At 47.1% G+C, this 15300-nt stretch overlaps 1 protein-coding gene across 1 annotated transcript; it reads left to right on the forward strand.

The window, feature by feature from the left end:
* Positions 1–365: 365 nt before the first annotated feature.
* LOC109439631 (G-protein coupled receptor-associated sorting protein 2) lies at positions 366–7038 on the forward strand. The gene is given in 7 exon segments (XM_074323838.1): positions 366–480; positions 1011–2031; positions 2463–2587; positions 3141–3208; positions 3914–6035; positions 6038–6065; positions 6068–7038. Coding segments are annotated over 3 exon segments (2463 nt in total). The 5' UTR covers positions 366–480; positions 1011–2031; positions 2463–2587; positions 3141–3208; positions 3914–4229; the 3' UTR covers positions 6697–7038.
* The last annotated feature ends 8262 nt before the right edge of the window (positions 7039–15300 follow it).

The following is a 15300-nucleotide window of genomic DNA, read 5'->3' on the forward strand; positions in this document are numbered from 1 at the left end:
AAAATTCAGAGTTTAGCCAGTCTGGTATCTTGTTATCTTTCCTGTATGTTGGTAGAATCTGTACCCACAGAGATGCCTATTTAAAAAGCATCCAAGTTAATTTGGGTAACTGTTTTTTATATATTCTTTCCATTGTATTCATCCTACCAGTTCCCCAAGCCTCTGAAAAACCTACTTTTCTGAGCTAATGTTCTTTAATTTTCATACTTCTTTCCTGAAAGATGCTGTCTTCTGGTTTTCTATGACCAGTTTCCATCCACCTTTAGGTTTTTATTTTGTTCCTGCATTTCTTTTCCTAAGGAAAACCTGAACCAAGAAATACATTAATCCTATTGCATTCTTCCTTTTTTTAAATTTGGAAATTGTTCTTGGCATTCTCAAATCTCGGCACTTTAGATTTTTAAACTAAATCATGGTCTGAAACCACTCATTGTACCAGAATCAAAAAGACTCCACTAGTATTTTATCTTTGATCTAGAGGTAAGGATGGATGACATGAATGATACCTCTTCAATATTTTTTTAACCTAGTATCTGACCACCCTTTCGTTTTTATTTACTTATTTTTGGTTAGGTAACATCCTGTGGTTCTAATTTTAAACGTTTAAAAGATCCTCTCCTTCCCACTCTTTTCCCCAGTCACCGTACTTCCCTAGAGTCAACTTTGGTATCCTAAAGTTGTATCAGTTTTAGTATCCTTCCAGAGAAATTTTATACATAAAATTCTCACCTTTTTACACAAATGTTACCCTAACATATTTATTGCTTTGTACCATTCTTTTTTATTTAGAAATATGCTTTTGTGATTTTACCATATCAGTTCATGAAGATATTTCTAATTTAAAAAAAAAAATACAAAAACGAAAACAAAAACAAACCCCACCAGGTCTGTCTTGGGGAAGTGTGTGCATGATGCGGCTTTCTCCAAGGAATTACTGGGCAAACTGGATAGGTGTTTACAGCAAGTGGCCGAGACCTAAAATGCTTCTAATCCCTGCCACATTTCCACAGTGCCAAAAATCATGAGCGCGTGGATGGGACTGCAAGATAAGACTTGATAGAGCAGAGGAAGAGGAACCTGGAGCGACCCTATCTGATGCCTGACACTTACTTGAATGTGAAGCCACACACAGGGAGGATTCTATGACCGGGTGCGGATCCAGACAGGGAAAGGCCCTCTTTCTAGGGCGCTGTGGGACCGCAAAATGGCAACACGTGTTACTATTTCGAATGAGAAAAAAAGCAGTGTGGCAGCAAGGATGAATCTGGGCGCAGAGCGGTGGATTCTCTCCTAGGGTTAGAGGTCTAGGTCTGCCTTTAGAAGAGGGGCAGTGTGAGGCCTCCATGGCAGATCCCACCACTTCCTCTCCTCCCTGGCCCCCCCGAACAATGAAAGAACTTGGGGGGGGGGCACCTCAGGACTTCAAGGTCGGTCTAGCCTTAGATGGCCTCTCCCCACCCGTGCAGCATTCTCACAGCCCCTCTCCCAGCAGCGTCCAGAAAGGATGGTGAGATGGCGGGAGGGAGGTGGGTAGAACCCAGCACTCTGGGGGTTCATATACACCTAGAGGCGCTTTGTATCCACACGCTGCTGCTTCCAGCGCAGCAGCTCCTGACCTCGCGAACATGCTCCCCCACCCCGGTCCGCGCTGCCCATAGATTGTAGAACCGGAAATGTTGTAGGGGGTACCCGGCAGGGGACCGCGGAGGTCCTTAGAGCCGGACAGGCTGGCGTTAATTCGCCCCTTGCGCTGGGGCTCCTCCCGGCCCCGCCCCCTCCGGGTCGGAACTGCGGGGCGTCTTGCAGGGGAGGGGTCGTCGAGCCCATTCGTCCGGTCTCCCTCCGCCCTGCTTTCCCGACACCCCCCAGCCAGCGGTTCGTGCCGCATCCTGCGCAGCCCCTGCCTGGTTTGGTGCAACGGCACGAAGGGCGGGACGCCTTTTTGCAATTTGATGCGCGCGCAAGGCGGTGGGAATCCGAGGAGGTCCGAGAGGAGGGGAGGCCGGCCACCCGGGCCCCGAGCCTGGAAAGGCAAGTGGGGGTGCATGGGGGCGGGGGTGGGTCCACATTCTCGACCAGCTTACAACCCGCGCCCAGTCCCTGGCAGCCCAGGGAAGAGGCGGAGGCGGCTACAGGGTCGAAGCAGGTTTCTGAGAGAGGTGCGCAACGCCGGGGAGCCCTGCGCTGAGGTTGCGGCGGCGACGGGTGCGGGCCGGACCCAGGGTCCAGGGCCCAGGCGTCGCCTCAGATGCTCCCTGGGCTCCTGGGGGAAGCGATCCACGCCGGCCTCTCCCCAGCCAGCTTTCCCGGAGATGGCTGTGGGGGAGGCTGCTGCTGCGGGAGAAATGGGGGAGCCGGAGCAGAGATGGGGGAGCCGGGGAGGGGGCGTTGGCTACTCCGGGCTCTGATTCTGAAAAGGGTCTGTTGGGGTCCCGCGTCCTGGGGGCTGTCCCTTCCCACAGGGGCCTCGTTGGTGCCAAACTCTCCCGTCTGCGCGGTAGGTTGGCGATTTTAGGCGGCCGGGTGCATCTGCTGCGGAGCAGCTTGAGAAAAAGTTGGAGCAGGAAAATAGCCTGGATTTCTGGAGGTGTGTGGGGATTGGGGGGTGGGCAGCTGCCATTGACTGGAGACCCGAATTGGGGGATGACTGAGACCGTAGCAGGCCAGGCATCCAGGAATAAATCCTAAAAGTTCCCTCCGTACCAGTTCCTAGGCACTTCCCTTGGCTTCCTCCCTTACCTCCAGCCGTAACTGGGGGTAGGAAAAATGGGCTTGGAGGCGAGGGTGAGACGGAAGTCACAGTTACAAGTACCACTGCACAACCTGTTTTCTGGAATACGCAGGCGCCCTTCCCCCAATTTATGCCGCCCAAGGTAAAGGGATGTGGTGCACCTAGTGGTGAATCCTCAGAATTGGAATACAGCAGCAATGAGAAGACTGTGACGTCAAGAAAAGATGTCGTTATCTGGAACCCTGAAACAGAGAGCCTTAGAAAAACGAGAACATTCTACCTAGAAGACCTTAAATGTTGAAAAACAGATCACATGTGGACTCCCATCATTGGTGTTGGTCTGTCCACCAAATGCTTAGTTGTTACCATGGTCTTCTGACTGTCTTTCTTTTCGTCCATTTGTCCCTAGGCTTACTTTAAGACCGGTGACTTCTGCAAGGAAGGAAAGGAGGAAGAGACTGGCTCAATTCTCTGGAGGTTGGTGTGAAGGGGGAAATGCAGGGGATAACAACAGAGTAAGATCATGGCAGGTCTTTGATCCACCTCTCCTGCTCTCTGCCAGATTTGCACACTGCCCCAGCATCCCTTGTCCATTTCCTGCAGGAGATATTAGTAATATTGGGGTAGGTGTGGATTGGGCTGTGAATAGGAGGAGAAGACCTGAGATCAGGGACCAGGAGACAGGAAACATTAGACTCTTAAACAGAAAGAGAGATATTTGCATCAGGGGTCAGGGTGTCTGCCTGTCAACCAAGCACTCAGACTCCATTTTCTCCTGTATATTTGTTTGTCCATGGGACAGCCTGCTGTCTGTTCTAGGGCGTAATTGGTACCCCTGGAACGAAGCACAGAGTGGGAAATTACACCATATCAAAGAAGGTTGGTATGAGATGGGTAAAACTTCGGGTCAGATAGTGGAGACCAATGCAGTCACAACAGTAATTAGGGTCTAGTCTCAGGACTCCTCAGCCTCTCTCGTTGCCAACATACTTTCCCACCAATCTCACACCTGTTTGGTGGCAGGCCAAATAGTGTGGCAGTTGTGGGCAAAATGAGTGTGACAGACTTTCTAATGGCCCAACAGCTCCACCAGGAATTCAAGGTCCAGTCTCTGTGTGAGTCTCTACATGGAGTGACACAGTTCAAAGAGGCTCAAAGCCCCATGTCCTTCTCTCTCCCTAGATCCACCTCTAGTTGCCTCTCTGGTGGTGCTGGAATTGCTGCTGACCACCACCTTCAACAGGTCTGCACCCACTTGGGAACCATTCATCCTCCCCCTGCTTGGTTGTGCCTCTTTGGCACTCTGTCTGTGATATTGGCTGAGGCTGGTCTTGGGAAGAAGGCTGCTTGACAGCTGGACTGGTGATTGACTCTCTTCCAATTGTATCGCCTGAATCACTGAAAGATCAGTGTGAAGATACAGAACTGTGACAGATCTGTGGTAGAGGCGGGGACTGTGTTACTGGTATGTAACTGCCTCTTCTCTGTAACTGGTATTATGACTGGAGCTGAGATTGAGCCTGGTGCCCAGGCCGAGCCTGAAAAGAAGGCTAGAGAAGAGGTTGGGGGTGGGGCTGAGAGAGAGAACGAAGTCCCGATGGTGGTCAGACCCAAGGTTAGGACCCAGGCCCAGGTAATGCCTGGGGCAAGGCCCAAAACTGCATCCAAGGCTATGAATGGGGCAAGGCCCGAAACAGAGTCCCAGGCGATGGTTGGGTCAGGGCCCCAAACTGATTCCCAAGTATTGGCTGTGGCAAGATCCAGAAGTGAAGCCCAGAGAATGTGTGGGGCAAGGCCAAAAACAGAGGCCAGGGCAGTAGGTAGGCCATGTCCTAAAACTGAGGCCAAGGCAATCACTGGGCCAAGGCACAAGGAAGAAGCCCAGGCTTGGGCCCAGACTGAGTTTGGGGCTGAGGCAATGTCCCAAACAGAGGGTGTGCCCCAGACCGATGCAGAAGCCTGGCCACTGCTCAGTACTGAGTGTGGGTCAGGTGCTAAACCTATGGCCCTGTCTGTAGATAGGGAACTGCTCAGGGTGGACACTGAGACCTTTCCTGGCTCCCAAGGTCAGACGGGAGTCCAACCCTGGTTTGGATCAGGGGAGGAAACTAATACCGGGTCTTGGTGCTATCCCAGGCCCAGGGCCAGAGCGGAGGGCTCCAATGAATCTGGATTCTGGTCAGCAGATGAGACCTCTACGATGTCTTCCTTCTGGGCTGGAGAGGAGGCCAGTATCAGATCATGGCCCAGGGAAGAGTCCAATACTAGGTCCAGGCACAGGGCTAAACATCAGCCTAACACCAGGTCTAGGCCTAGATCCAAGCCAGATCCCTATATTGATTCTTGGTCTGGGTCTGAGGAGGAGTCGGGCAACCCATTCTGCTCCTGGGCTGGAGAAAATACCAATATGTTCAGGCCCAGAGTCAGAGATGAGACAAATGTTAGGTCCAAGCTCAGGACAAAGATAGAGGATGTTTCTGAGTCTGATGATGAGTACTTTAAGGATTCCTGGTTTGTGCCTGGAGAACAGGCCGATAGTAGATTCAGGCCCAGAGACAAGGAAGAGCCCAGTACCGTCCTGAAGCCCAGGACCCAGAAAGATGTTGATAACAGTGATAGGGTCAAACAGGAGCCCAGGTTTGAGGAGGAAGTCATCACTGGGTCCTTGTTCTGGGCAGAGAAAGAGGCCAGTATGGAGGCCGGGGCTTCTGCCATCTGTGAGTCCACGCCAGGGGCTGAGGAGGGGGCCATCGGTGGATCCTCATTCTGGACTGAGGAAAAGTTCAGTTTGGGGGCTATGGCCAGAGAAGAGACGAGGCCAGAGTCTGAAGAAGAGGTCATATTTGGATCCTGGTTCTGGGACAGGGATGAGGCCTGCTTTGACCTAAATCCCAATCCGATGTACAAGGCTAGCCCCAGGTTCCACGATTCAGCTGAGGAAATTAATACATCATCCAGGCCCCAAACTTGGGAAGAGGTCACTGTTGAGTTCAAATCTGGTCCTTGTTATTTCATTGGTTTCCCTTCCTCAAGCCCCTTTAGAATTCCTGAAGAGGCAGCAGCAGCTGCATTCACTGAACTGTCTGAGGGAAAGCCCCAGAATGCAGAATGTACCCCAGAAGGGGAAGAGCAGGAATCTGTACTTCAGCCCAATCAGGCTGATCCTGAATTCCCATTTCAGTATGAACCATCCTACAGGTCAGTCAGGGAAATTCGGGAGAACCTTAGGACCAGGGAGACTGCAGAGCCTGAGAGTTGGTCCTGCAGCTGCATCCAATGTGAACTTAAAATTGGTTCTGGAGAGTCATTCAAGAACTCCTTCTGTTAATGGACAAAATTTCATTCGGGATTCGGGTGTCGTCTCACTTATTGAAACCTTGCTCAATTATCCCTCCTCCCGAGTTAGGACACAGTTTTTGGAAAAGATGATCCTCATGGCTCCACCATATCCAAATCTAAACATGATTGAGACATTCATATGTCAAGTGTGTGAGGAAACCCTTGCACAAACCGTGGATTCCCCTGAGCAGCTGCTTGGATTAAGGCTGCTTAGATACCTCACTACAACTACTGATTATCACACACTGGTTGCCAATTATATGTCTGTGTTTCTCTCCCTATTAGTGACAGGAAATGCAACAACAAAGTTTCACGTTCTGAAAATGCTGTTGAATTTGTCTGAAAATGCTGTGGTGGCCAAAAAACTATTCAATGCCAAAGCTCTATCAATATTTGTGGGTCTCTTTAACATAGAAGAGTCAAACGATAATATTCAAATTGTTATTAAAATGTTTCGGAATATCAGTAATATTATAAGAAATGGAACAATGGCCTTAATTGATGATGATTTCAGTCTTGAGCCACTTATTGCTGCATTCCATGAATTTGAGAACTTAGCCAAGGACCTACAAACCCAGATAGACAATCAACATGATCCTGATCCTGAGGGGGGACAACAAAGCTAATATCATTAACCACCTGCCTCTGATCGGCCTGATGTTCCCAAAGAGCCCTGAGTAGTGGCTTTCGTTTTCACAGTCTGATTTTATGTTGTAACATATTTTTAATGCTGATGTTAACTTGATCCAATTCTTGGTTTGAGCTAGCTCATTGTGTGGATGGCAAATGAACATTAGAGCTGAAAACATATTTGTTGATATTTGTCTTGCTGTCCAGATTGTGGTATTTTTCTGTGTTGAGCTTCCAATGAACTGACTCGCCTATGTAAGCTACCCTGCTATTCGTTGTTTAAACAAATGGTTCTTTATTTGAGTCTGTGTTTTCAATAAAGTTCTGTGTGAAAAATAGCAGAAGTGACCCTCCTTCAGTTTAAAATCCAGATGCAGGTACTTTGTGCACACTGACAAACATAGATAATCAGTAGCATGACAAACATACCCTCATTGGAAAATTCCATTCCTGGAGCTTAAGAAGGAAGAGACTACTGTGGGCCATGGTACTTGAGGAATGCTTCCCAGAAGAGGGACCCATTTAAATTGGTCGCCAAGGGCTAGGGTAAGACAAACCATTAGGTCATTCTTGGGAGTGAGCAGTGGTGATATGAAGAAAAGTGTGTAACTTGAAATCTGCTCCAGTAGCGAGGACGTACCTTGTCTGCCTGAATTAGGTGAGACAAGTTTAGTGAGGGATGCAGTTGGAATGAGGCCGGTTTGGAGAGCTAAGTCGGCCAAATCTGCACATTTTATAACTCAAAAGTGCAGGTGTTGCTTCAGTGCCACCTAAAGGATGAAAGACTAGGATAGTACACCAACTAAATGGAGTCAGGAGTGAGATTCTCTTTGTGGTCTCAGTCCAAGGGAAGTATTAAGGAAATGCCATTCAGCTATTAAAAATGGTCTGTTCATTGGCATGAAATGACACTGATGCTTTTATGTCTGGTGAAATAGAGAAGACTGTGAGTGACATCTATGGAAATTAGATCCCATTTTAAAACCGTGTGTGAATAAACACAATTTCTATGCATTTTCAGTATGATTTCCTAAGAAACTTCATATATTCCATAGCCTAGAATAAAATCACTCATGTGTGGGATATAAAACTGAAGGCAACAGATGAACAAGACAGACAAAGAAACAAAAACTCATAGACACAGACAGTAGTTTAGTGGTTACCAGAGTGTAAGGGGGGCTGGAGGTGGTAGAAGAGGGTAAAGGGGGTCAAATATATGGTGATGGAAGGAGAACTGACTGGGAGGTGAGCACACAATGTGATATGTGGATGATGTTCTACAGAATTGTACACTTGAAACCTATGTAATTTTACTAACCATTATCACCCCCAATAAATTTAATTTAAAAAATCTACCATGCTAAAAACAATTGTCAGAGACAGACATTAGGCAGATAGAAAAATTAATAATACAGCGCTTTTTCTTCTAACATGTTTACGTTTAGTGCCTCAAGTTATAGGCAGACATGTTAGAAAGGATACAGTTATATAAGTGATTAAACTATATTTGTTAGAAATAATTGTTAGAGAATAAACCACTTAGAAAAGACAGAAAGGAATAAGACTTAAGGAAAACTAGCTTTTTAAGTGAAATGTTTAAAGAAAAATAAATTATCAAAGTTGTTTATATTCATCTCTCGACTGTACAGACGCCAATTTTTTTTACATGACTATTTCATTCAAAAGATCATAACATTTCCTTTTGGAGTGACAACAGAGTTCTGGAAATAGACAGTGGTGATGGTTGCACAACATTGTGAATGTAGTTAATACCACTGAATTGTACACTTTAAAATGGTAACTTTTGTATCTTCCACATTAATAAGTAAAAAGGTCATGCCATACTTTCAGATAGAAATCACAGAACTCAGGGGTAGAGTTGGTTTGGAGAGGGAATCCAGACTTGTGCAAAATAGGTTTTATTATTTTTTAGGCACAGTGAAAATGTTATTTCTGTTTTGTCTGAGGATGCTGTTAATTGTTGAGAAGGTAAAATTATGACTCATAAATTAGAAATGAACATTTGAAAGATTTTTCAACACAATGAAGAACTGCTAAGATTACAAAAGTGGTTGAAGGAGATATGTGTGCATACAGCATACACAGTAAGTCACAATAAAAACAAAATAATGCTAAATTTTATATACACATAGAAGATTCATAAATCTTAGGATAACATTGCTGGCTTAAATACAAAACTAGTTAATATCTTAAGTGCAATCATTTGTAACCATGGATGTTATGTGTTCCACTGGACATAAGCCATTTCCAGTATCTGACAAAATATCTACCAGTTAACACCAGCCTCTCAGTGTAGAAAACATGCTGGGTCAATTCCTCAAAAAAATTACAAATAGAATTACCATATGACACAGCAATCCTTCTCCTGGGTATCTACCCAAAAAATCTGAAAACATTTGTACATAAAGACACGTGTGCTCCAATGTTCACTGCAGCTTTATTTATGGTGGCCAAGACATGGATACAACCAAAATGTCCTCCGACAGATGAATGGATAAAGAAGTTGTGGTATATGTACACAATTCGGCATAAGGAAAGATGAAATAGGACCATTTGTGACAACATGGATGGATCTTGAGATTATAATGCTAAGCGAAATAAGTCAGACGGAAAAAGCAGAGAACCATATAATTTCACTGATATGTGGTATATGAACCAAAAACAACAAAAGAAGAAGAGAAACAAATGAGAAAAAAAACTCATAAACACAGACAATAATTGAGTGGTTACCAGAGGGTAAGGGGGAAGTGGTTGGTAGATGAGGGTAAAGGGGATCAAATATATGGTGATGGAAGGAGAACTGACTCTGGGTGGTGAACACACAATGGGATTTATAGATGATGTAATACAGAATTGTACACCTGAAATCTATGTAATTTCACTAACAATTGTCACCCCAATAAACTGGGGGGGAAAAGAAAAAGAAAAAGAAAGTATAGCAGAGCACTGAACTGAAATAATATCCAGCAACCTGTGCTGTCCTTACCCAAGTTTTGTGTAACTTTTCTGGCAGTGCAGCATGCTTTTTTCTCCCTTTCTAGTATGCGAGATTTGTGGAACTAGGGCAAAGGAGCAGTTTTGCCTCCCTTCACAAACCACAAGTGTTAACAGGCATCATCCCGCTGCTGGAAATTGGCGTTTCAGCGTTATTTTGCCTATCAGGGTTTCTGAGGACAGATGGATCCTGTGTGTGTTTTCACATGTCGCCCCGAGTTTTAGACAGAACATTCAAAGTCAGATGGTCTCCAAAGCCGTCATCGAATGCTCCCCCGCCAGCGCCGGGCTCCGACAGGGCAAAGGCCAGGCCTCGGGCTGGAAGCGCGGGCTCCCTACGCCGCCTTCCTCAGCTGCCGGTCTTCGCCACGGTCAGGAGCCGCAGGTTCCGCTCGCGAGCAGCTCAACCTCCCAAGCAGAAGCGTCTGTCCCGGGGGCTGCAGCTGCGGCAGACGGGCTGCCCGCGCGGTCACGTGGGCCGGCGGCGGGTCACGTGACCGCGCCCTCCGTGGGGCGGGCCTCGAGGTGTGTCCCACGCAAAAGAGACGGGAAGGACGTCCGCGTGACGACTGGCCGACGGCCGCGGGAGGAGCGGGAGGATGCTAGGGGGGGTGCGTGGGGCGGGGGTCTGTGTCGCCGCGCGCACTAGCCTGGAAACGACTCTCTCGAGCGGCCAGAGCTGCAGCCTTTGTTGGTAGAGGACACAGCCCCGCGGCCGGTCGCGAGCGTCTTAGCAGGGTCTGTCTGTTGTCCCCGAGCTCAAGGGGCTGTTCCTGACGATGGGGGGTGGCTGAGACCGGCTCGGAATTGGGGTAGGCTGGGGGCGACAGAGGGGAGAGTAGCCTGCCCTATGCTCCCAGGCTCCAGCTGCTTGGAGATGCGGCACAGGAACGAACCCAAATCTGGGCAGCTCTAGGGAAGAGGGAGGCGGACAGACTCAGGAGGAGGGAACCTAGATGCGGTGGGCCCTTCACAGGATTTCTCACTGGGATACTGCCAGGCTTCTCAACCCCCAAGAGGATCTCTGGATCTCGGCCCCAGGCAGCGTCTTCCTCCCCCATCTGGGGACACAGCAGTCGCGACTCCGTCTGAGGCTCCCTCCCCTTTCATTCCTGGGTCGCAGGGCAGGCTCTTTCTGGGAAACACCTGCAGGAACTGCTTTATGCCTGGTCTCATAGGTTCCCCTCTGCAGACACTTGGCTCTCTTCCGTGTGTTTTGCTCTCTGTCCGATTCTTAGGGCTTGTCCCCGTGTTCTCATCCTAGGTAGCAGCCCTTGGTAAGTCCTTGTCCTCTCTCTAACAGAATATTACCCCCCTGATGCCCCAAGGCTGGCTACTAAGGCAGTTTAGGAAAGTGTCCCTAGGAAGTAGTTCCTTTCCCTAACCCACAGTCAACGAAAAAACATCCAGTCTAAGAGAAAGCTTATAAGAGTTTATCTGAGCCAAACTGTCGACAATTGCCGGGAAGCAAAGTCTCAAAGGACTGAGAAAATGCTCCGGAAAATGACCGTTTTGTAACTTATTTTATGCATTAGAATCAAAGGAGGAAGGTTACATGAAATCCGTTGGTTGTAGATTAAGAGGGTGAGAGAAAGCAAAGTGGGGAAATCTCTGGTATTGGATAAAAAGCAAAATGGAGAGACACAGGCTTTTTTCACATTGGTGGGTACAGGATAATTAATAGCATTTTACAGCACCTAGAGATGGTATTTGGGGAACGAGATAACAGTGAGGGATTTTGTAGTTTCCTGCTCTGGTGTGCTGGGTTGTGCCCCCTGGGGGGTCTGGAAAAAGGGATTACTCTGACATTCCAAGGGTATATGTTATCTTAGATGCAAAAAGACCACAGATAGGCTCACTTAACGTAAAGGTTGACCTTTGTCAAGGAAGCTACAGGCCAAGGATGTGACTTGCCGCCATGGCCCAGCTTAGTTATGAATGTTTACGTTCACGCCATCCTATGTGGTTACTTTCAGTTCTCCTGAGCTTGTCAGGTTTAACATGTGGCCCCTTTTCCGTCCACACTGCTCATATCCTTATTTTTATCCTCAGTATAGGCTGAAACGCTGCTGTAATACGACTTCAGGCCCTCCTGTTTACATTGAAAAGCTAGGATTGAACAGTGGGCATGTGGGGTAAAATTACAGACTGAGGCCTAGGACTACCTCCTCCTCTCTTACCCCTGCCTCCTTGGTTATCGTCTTTCCTCCACACTCCAGAATTAAGGTAATCTAAGGGTGGGGGCCAATGTTGAGGTTGTGGTCTTTCCACTCAGGCTCTGTTGTCTCTGATCTGTGTCTGTGTGTTTTTAGAGTTTGACATAGGAGAAGAAATACCTCAAACGTGGTGTTGTATAGAAAGAATAGATCTAGCCTTTCTCCCTGGTTCCTGGCACAGTTTCAAAAAACCTTGGTAATCCTTGAGTGATGGGCGTGTCTTTGTTATGCTAATGAACCGATCTCTGGTGGGCCCTTAGATGGCCTCATGGTGGGGTCTGGTCACCAGAAGGACCAACCACGTGATTAGAGTTGGAACTTTGGCCACTGCAGGAAGGAGGGCTGGATTTGGGGTTCAGTCAGGTGGACACTGATTTAATTGTGCTTACATATGAAATGCCCAGTAAAAATAACCCCTGGGCTTTGTGGAGCTTCCTGGTTCGTAAACACAATGCTATCTGGGCAGGGGGATATGCCCGGAACCCGTGGGAAGAGGGCATGACAGCTGTGTGTCTAAGACCCTTGCAGACCTTGTCCTATGTGTATCCTTTATAATAAAACTGTAATTCAAGAATAGCACTTTTAGTGAATTCTGTGAATTGTTCTAGGAAATTATCAAATCTGAGGGGTCATGGGAACCGCTGAATTTATAACTGGTCAGTCAGAAGTATGGGTGGCCCCCAAGACTTGTAACTGGCATCTAATCTGAAGGGGACAGTATTGTTGGGGACTGCCCTTTAAATCTGTGGAGTCTGATGCTACCTTCAGGTGGTTGGTGTCAAAGAACTGATGTCACAACAATGGTGTCATGCGTCCCTATTTTTAGCAGCCACCCCTAGATTAATATCTGTAAACCTACCTCTGATCCTGTGCATCATACATAAGCAACAAAGTGAAGGAGGCAGAGCCCACCCGTATATTATGGGTGAAAAAGTAGCCTATGTGACATATCCCTGCATTTAGATGATCTTTAAAGTCCTCTATCATTTTTTTTTCTTATCAGAGCTCCCTCAGGTTAGAAGTCCTGCTGGGGGTTCTGCATTTATATTTGGGGACCTTCACATTGTGGGCTAGCAGACTACCTCTAAGTCCCATGGGCATCCCAGCAGATCTGTGCGTTTTTTAACGTCTCAGCCAGAGGGCGGGGACTGGTGTGTGTGTGTATCCAAGAATGAAGGTGATTATCTCTGTTCTGATCACTCCACACGATCATCCTCATGTTTTTCGGGAGTGTAGTTGAAGTAAAACCTCATCACTCGTGTGGCTCTTTTGTTTCTGTCCCCTTTCTGGATAAATATTACGGGCTAGCTCATGGAATAAATATCAGGGTCCATTCAGATGTCATGTGCTGCCTGGGGATAATAGTGAAATTGTCGTCTCTTCAGTCATAAATGAAGGCAAGGTATCTTCTTACATCCTTGCTGGACGATTAGCACCCACTGAGTCTCTCCCCCCCCCCTTTTCCAAAGAGCAGCCTTCAGTGGGATCACCTCTATAGGAGACCACCAGGTTCCCTATGCAGGGTTTCAAGGCCCTGCACCCTTCCATACAATTCCACCTTTCTGTCTCCACCTCCCAACACATCCTTCCAAGTCAGGGTGGGGGCTGGAATGAGAGAAGGACACACACAGTTTCAGGAGGCACTCCCTCTCAGGTGCCTCACCCTCGTCCAAGCCCTGCTCCACTTTGCCTGCACTCAGGCCACACTGCACTCTCCTGCTATTTCCCAACCCAACTATCCCCTCTGCTTGACTACTTCCGTGCCTTTCCCCACGCTGTTCACGCAATCTTCAGTGCTCTCGCAGTCGTTCTCTGCCTACGGGGAAACATACTCATCCTTTTAGGCTCAGCTCAAATGCTAGGTGTGTTTGAAGTCTTTCTGACACCCTCACCCTTACTCTTTGCCCCTTGGTAGGAAGTAATTCCTCCCTCCTGTATACTTACACAGTATTTTATTTGCCCCGATTTAAGCTTTCGTTTCTTTATACCATGTTCTAGAGAGGTTTTTTGTTGTTGTTGTTGTTGTTGTCGTTTTTTTGTTTTGTTTTGTTTTTTTAGTGAAATAGGCAGAACTAGTGTTGAGGGACAGGTAGCAGAGAGGAAGAAACTTAGACTCTGGAAGTGTAAATCAAACCCTTCTGTCTGACGGGAACACCTGAGCCTTTTACTGCTTATGATAGTAACTACTGTTGATATTAAAATGTATTGGGTGCTTTACGTGTACCAGCTGCTCTTCTAAATGCATTGACCTATTCTATTCTCAAAACAAACTTATGGAGTAGATGCCGTTGTTGTCTCCGTTCTCGATGTGGGGAAGCTGGGGCACAGACTGGTTAAGTAACTTGGCCAAGCTCACTGAGTTGGTTAACAGAAGAACTGAGACTGAAGCCTTTGTAGTTTCAATCTGGAGCCAGCGTGCATCACCATTAGGCTACATCTGTATCCGTCTAGTGCTAATGGTCACTAAAAGCTGCCATCGTCACTGTCACTATCTTCGTCAGATTTTCTGTTCCTTACAGTTTGTAGCAAAGTGCTTTATTCATCAAAAAGACACTTAAACCGGAGTGTTGTTACACCTCCTGTCCCTCATCCCTTTCTCCTAGTGTATCATCAGCCTACTCCTTCCTTACCAACTTAATTGTCCATTGCAGTCCATCATTTTTACTAGTGTTCTGCCATGTCCTCTAGTGCCTGGCTCCACTGTCCTGGCAAAATCCCAGCTCTTGAAATATCCGCCTCTTTTGACGCCTGTGTTGTTTGGTGCAGTATGCCTGGGGAAAGTTCTCCAACCTTTCTAACTGTTGACACTGCATTTATCTTGCTCAACCTCAGTACAGCCCCCTGAATTGAAAGCAGATAGCTCTGATATCTTTACGTCATGGACATTTCATAAGGGTGCACTTTCACACAATGACTCTCCGAACTGAAACCAGGCTTATCTAGGAGCTCAAGTATTTAATGTACCTCCTAAGCCCCTAGAAAGGTCAGGATCTGGGTTTTCTGCCTGAAGCTTTCCTTTTCAGTCTACAACAGAAGCCAATCACCGCTGTCAGACCTCTGGCAGTCATTCATTAGGCAAGGCGGTCAGAATCTACATTTTCCTTTCACCTGGGAACATGAGCTCTGCCACTGGTTTTAAGAAGTAGGTGCTTACTGACAGACAAAAGTCAGGAACTGTTACTCACTGATGAGTTGTTTTGTGCCTGAACATACATGTCATTTAAGTTTGTTCCATTTTCATATAACAAGGAACTTAACTAAAACTAACTGAATAAGGAAATTTATTATCCACAGACTGGAAGTACTGAGGCCTCGATGGTTGTTTGATTCAGTTAAGGACTCGGCTGTTTTTCCATCTCCTCCTCCTGC

The sequence above is a fragment of the Rhinolophus sinicus genome, chromosome X (assembly GCF_036562045.2).
Source record: "Rhinolophus sinicus isolate RSC01 chromosome X, ASM3656204v1, whole genome shotgun sequence".
In the NCBI taxonomy this organism is placed as follows: domain Eukaryota; kingdom Metazoa; phylum Chordata; class Mammalia; order Chiroptera; family Rhinolophidae; genus Rhinolophus; species Rhinolophus sinicus.